The sequence below is a fragment of the Myxocyprinus asiaticus genome, chromosome 4 (assembly GCF_019703515.2).
Source record: "Myxocyprinus asiaticus isolate MX2 ecotype Aquarium Trade chromosome 4, UBuf_Myxa_2, whole genome shotgun sequence".
In the NCBI taxonomy this organism is placed as follows: domain Eukaryota; kingdom Metazoa; phylum Chordata; class Actinopteri; order Cypriniformes; family Catostomidae; genus Myxocyprinus; species Myxocyprinus asiaticus.
The window spans coordinates 44,356,529-44,362,500 of NC_059347.1; the positions used below are offsets into that span (position 1 = coordinate 44,356,529).

General features: G+C 39.1%; 1 protein-coding gene across 1 annotated transcript; it reads right to left on the reverse strand.

The window, feature by feature from the left end:
- Nucleotides 1-507: 507 nt before the first annotated feature.
- On the reverse strand, nt 508-2,799 carry LOC127439659 (alpha-(1,3)-fucosyltransferase 7-like). Its single transcript, XM_051695902.1, has 2 exons — nt 2,674-2,799; nt 508-1,956 (listed from the first exon to the last, which is right to left on the reverse strand). The coding sequence occupies exons 1-2, from the start codon at nt 2,709-2,711 to the stop codon at nt 885-887; spliced, it is 1,110 nt and encodes a 369-aa protein (XP_051551862.1). The 5' UTR covers nt 2,712-2,799; the 3' UTR covers nt 508-884.
- Nucleotides 2,800-5,972: the final 3,173 nt, after the last annotated feature.

A 5,972-nucleotide genomic window follows, 5' to 3' on the forward strand; every position in this document is an offset into this window, starting at 1 on the left:
CCCTCATGCCATCCCAGATGTGTATGACTTTCTTTCTTCAACAGAACACAAATTATAATTTTTAGAAGAATATTTCAGCTCTGTAGGCCAACACAATGCAAGTGTATGGGTGCCAAACTTTTTATGCTCCAAAAAGCACATAAGGCATCATAAAAGTAATCCATATGACTCCAGTGTTTTAATCCATATTTTCGGAAGTGAAATGATAGGTGTGGGTGAGAAACAGATCAATGTTTAAGTCCTTTTTTGCTTAATTCTTCTCCCTACCCACTAAGGGGCGATATGTATAAAGAATGTTAATCACCAAAAACAAGATGAAGATGAAAAATGTGAAAGTGATCTGTTTCTCACGCACACCTATCATATCACTTCTAAAGATATTGATTTAACCACTGGAGTCATATAGATTACTTTTATGCTGACTTATGTGATTTTTGGAGCTTCAGAATTTTGGCACTTATTTACTTGCATTGTAATGACCAAAAGAGCTGAGAAATGTTTGGGTGAACTATTCCATTAACTACTATGTGATAACATTAAAATCAGGGCTGGAACAAAGGGGGTGCTGGGATGGGCTTTGCCTCCCCAAATTATACCTATGCCCCCCAAGCGCAAATGAAGCAAACGATCAAATTGTATCATCATGGCGCTAACCCTTAGGAAATGCGCTGGAATGAAGGTCACACGCACACCCTCGTCGATGGAAGACACACTCGTGCATAAAGTGGGTCCTTATATTCTATATGCTCCCTCACTACATGTTGCAGATCACTACCTCTTGTATGAAGGATTTTACGAAAGAAAAAATATATTGCTGCAAACACACATTTCACTGTAAACACTCCACTCAAAAATGGCACATCACCTTGTTTACAGATGCAATGTTATCTGTTGACCCAGCTATAAAGGTCACTGTACACTTTTTTATGCTTAGATAGCTGGTGATAATGGATGCAGATATTACAGAGTCTCTCTCTCCAGTCAGTGTAAGTTCTTACATTATAGTAATGGTGCCACCTAAAATAAGATTCATAATGCGTTCTATTGGCGGCCACTTGGTTTAAGAAGGAAGCCAGTGCCTTTGTGCTGCTGAAGTCATTTACATGGATGAATGACTCTGGTGGAATTGATAGCTCATAAATTTCCCTGGGTGGGCCAAGCACGACAGGTACACTCCCTGCCTGAAGGGAGTTTCTCCACAGTTTCTCAGTAATGTAGTCTGTGGATATTGAGTTTTCAAAGGCAAGGTAGAAGTAGCATCGAGATATAGTGGAAAGCAGCTTATTGTTTGAGAGTGGACGCTTAAGCCAGTGACCATATATTTCTATCAGTTTAGAAGGAATGTGTTTCTTAAGCTGCTGGAAAACTAGAGAGCGATTCTGATTGGCTTTGTATTTACTAACCACCCAGCAAATTAAGCAGTCTCCTTTCTTTGGAATTACGTATGTGTCATTAGGCACATTTTTTGAAAGAAGCTGTCCATATGGCATGAAAATGTCAGCATCACGTCGATAGCTCATTGTCCAGTTGAACAAGCCATTGTAGTTGCTGAGGTTGTGGTTGTTCATGGGGGGCTCCAGTGATAACCAAAGCCACTTCTGCATCGGTGGACGGGAGAGGTGAAGAGGAAGTTTGGAGCGGCCGGTCCAGAGTTCATGGTGATGGAAGACCACAACATCTGCTTGAGTAAAGATGGATTTGTTATCGTCCAGATAGCATCCAGGGATTCGATATTTGTTCAAACACACATTTTCATCTAGTTTGTGGTGGACTCCAAAAGGCCAGTGCCACAGAAGGATGGTAATGTTCTCCTGGAGACATTGGGGTTGGCTGGTTCCAATTTGATTTAAGAGTAGCAGGTTTTTACTCCAGAATAAGAAATTGTAGAGCAGTACACAGGCAAACAGACAATAGAGGGCATGACCATGATGTTTCATTAATTCCATAGTACAAAGACTGTGAAGACAAAGAGGTGATTTGGTCACAGATCTCAGAAAGCATAAAATCAATTTGGACTCCACTTTGTGTTGAAAGTAGTGACTTAAACTGCAAGCTATATATCTGTGGTGAGGTTTTTTTATTATTACTAAATCTGAACCATCATGAGTGAGCAAGACATTAGTGTAGTCGATTGTGTAATCACCAGTGTTAGGTGTAATCTGATTACCAATTAATTTTTAATAAAATGTAGTATAACACATTACATTCTAAATTCATGAAATGAGATTACAGTTACTGACATTTAAGTAATTACTTTTATTTAATTAATTACAGTTACATAATATTACTTATGTAGAATACATTTAAAACATGAATTATATTAATCTTTTTGCATTTCTTTGAGAGCTGAATGGCACGCACCCCCTAACAAGTCATTGTAAGGGATGAGATCAGGCTGGCGAAATGTGCAGTGTGAAAAGTATACGAAATTTATGGGAAAAAGTGGAAAAAGTCTCAAAAACAAAATGATCTGCACTTATTTTTCTCAATTTCTTTACATTTTATTTTATGTCTCACAGAACAGGAGAACACAAAAAGAGTGGAAAAACAAAACATTTTTAGAAAGTAATTTAAAAGTAAAGTTATTAGTAATGTAATATCCAAAGTAATATTATTACAATTTTTGAGAAGTAATAAGTCATTTTTAGTGGAATAATTTTTTGAGTAACTTACCCAACACTGGTAGTCACTTTCCTATTGTGTAGTAACATTTGACAGTTTCAGTCATACAAGAAGGAAACAAGGAAAATTATGGCGTGAACATGTAGCAACACTTCAGCTTTGCATGGGATTTTTCTAAAAATAAAAATACAAAAAATACAAAAATAAAACAGGATGAAATAACTATACCACTTTAATAGCCAAATATATTTTTCAATTCACAATAAAGGCAAACAATTCACATCTATCCATTTTTATATATGCATCTAAACATTATATGAATAATTACTGAGATAGTATTTTACTCAAGTGATGTACTTGCCTAGGGTTGAGAAAGGGCACCCAGGAACGAAATGAAGAAAGAAGTTAATGGTGAGCATGTATATATATATATAGACTGCCACTGCTTGTATGAGACTTATTCAGAGAGAGTGTATCCTGTTTTGCCCCACCCTAATGCCCATCACAAACTGTTTCAACCACACATAAAAAAAATCACACACCCTTTTCTCAGGGTTTCTTTTAAATACTAATCATTAGTATCATGACACTAACTTTTATTTCAAAAATAATATTTTAAGGAAATATTGGGAGGCTATAAATCAGGAAACCTAATGAAGACTTAAAAAATTATTAAATTAATGATTTATTGGTGAATTCTTTGGAGGCACACAGTTTAAAAGAACAGTGAGTAGGAGTCATGTGATGCCATGTGAGGTTCAGACGTGTGAACGGCGAGCTCTGCGCACTTTGCTAGTTTTGATACTTTTTGAATCATATGAGTTTCGATACACCCTGATCCATAACTGTTCTAGGAAGACAATATGTCAAAAAATTCAAAATCCTCGGGCTCTGGAGACTTTAATCAACTCCCTGGCTCAAGGCCTCCGGAGGGCCATCAGCTTGAGTACGTAAGTGTCTTTTAATAGACACTTACATGATCAAGCTGATGGCCCTCTGGAGGCCTTGAGCCAGGGAGTTGATTTGGCCAGAGAGGTGAAAGAAATTCAGTGAGAATTGCTGAATGTATCGGCAATGCTGACGAAGGTCGTTGCTGACTTGGAAGATCTTGCTGCAATACGTCGATCGATTATGGCCATGGAGACGAAATTCACCGAGGTGGTTACAAGAGTGGTGGATGTCGAGAAATGGATCGATTATCTGGAGTCATCGGAGAGGGAATTAGCTAGTGACCAAGGCGGATTTGGACCGTGTCTTTGAGTAGCTGGAGGATATGGAAAATCGTAACCGTCAGAATAATGTCCGAATTGTTGGAGTTCTTGAGGGAGCAGAGGGTCAGAATATAGTGGAATTCCTGGATGGGCTTTTTCCGAATCTGCTTGACATAACAGGCCATAAGCTGGAAATTGAGTGAGCTCACAGGGTCCTGGCTCGATGATCCGCTGAGGGAGACAGGCCCTGATCAATTCTGGCCAAATTTCTGAGATCATCTGATAAAGATCTCGTGTTACGCAAGGCAAGGAGTAAAAGAAGGCTTTCTTGGAAGAACCACAACATTTTCTTTTTCCCAGACATTGTGAATTCGACAAGAGAGAAATGTGATCGATTCAAGGAATGCAAGAAACTCTTACATCAACGGAAGGTTGCTTTTGCACTGATATTCCCGGCCAAATTAGATAATAGATATTAAGGATGGCCGTAAAGTATTTACATATCCCCAGCAAGCAATGTCCTTCATAAAGTCAATGACTGAATAAGTTATTTTGTGGTTCTCATGCTGCAGCCAAGTGAGCCTGACTCACTGAACATCCACTTGATCGTCCGAGGAAGCTGAGCACCTTTTTGTTTCTTTTGGTGCTGGTTCTGCCTAGCGGCTGGAGTTTGTTTTGTGTAGCAGCACTCCTTCGGGACAGTGTTGTGGATGAATCTGCACATTCTTTGTGCTTACGCCTCCTATTGGTTGGAGTTTGTTTTGTGGAGTATTTCTTGCAGGACATTGGAGTGATTGGGTCATTTGTTGCACTCATGTAGCAGTTGAATGGGCCAGCTCACTGAACATTCATTTGACTGTCCGAGGAAACTGAACAGCCTTTTTTTATTTGTATCTTTTTTTATTTATTTATTTATTTTATTTTATTTTGTTATTATTTTTGTGTGTGCTGGTTCTGCTAGAAGCTGGAGTTTGTTTTGTGGAGGAACACCTTTGGGACCGTTATGTGGATAAATCTACAAGTTCTTTGTGTTTATCCCGCCTATTGGCTGGACTTTGTTTTATAGATTATCTTCTGTTGTGTAATTCTGCCTTAAAAAATATGTATAGAAACACCGGACATGAGCAATCAGATGGCAAAGTCGACGCAGGGGCTCTCGTTGGTGTACATGGACTGTTTGGGTTTAGAGGGTTGGACGCCGGTTGGCGCTGTTGTGTGCAGGATTAATGGAACGTTTTTCTTTTTTCTGTTTATTTGGTTCAGTTGGAAACATCTTAGTCTCAGATCACGCCCTGGTGAGTTTAGAGGTATTGCCACATACGGAGAAAAAGAAATCATATAGTTGGCGCTTTAATGTATCCCTTTTGCAAAATCATGAATTCCAACCAATGTTAAAGGCTGAAATCAGCGTTTATATGGAGACCAACTGGTCCTCAGTATCCTCTGTGGGCATGGCTTGGGAGGCACTTAAGGCGGTCCTTAGGGGTCGGATCATACAGTATGCATACATATCAAAAAATCCAAAGCACGAGAAGGGGTTGGAAGGGAATATTAAAAGTGCTGAGGCAGAGCTAAAGCACCGAATATCGTTTGATGGCCTCAGAGAATTGACCCGATTGAAATAAAGATATGATACTATTTTGTCGCGGAAGGTGGAGTTTTGGCTATTCAGGGCAAGACAGTCATACTTTGAGTCAGGGGACAAAGCAGGGAAGCTTTTGGCTAGATATATAAATCAGAGAGTGTCTTTTTCTACCATTCCCTCAGTGAAATCTGCTGGTGGTGAAATTTTTACCTCGGTCATTGATATTAGAATTCTTTAAAAGCATTATTATCTTGATCTTTATAGCTCCATGTCTTCGTCTAATGATGAAGATGTTAGAAACTTTGTGGAACCATTAGAACTCCCTAAACTGACGAATGAGCAAATAAATTATCTTGATTCTGAGATAAGCTTGGAGGAGCTTGGCGAGGTAATTAAGGCCTTGCCTACAGGCAAGACTCCGGGGCCAGATGGCTTTGCCGCTGAGATTTTCAGATCTTATGCTACAGAATAGGCTCCATTTTTGCTAGAAGTTTATACAGAATCATTAAAGAATGGAAAGCTTCCGCCAACCATGACGCAAGTCCGGATCAGTC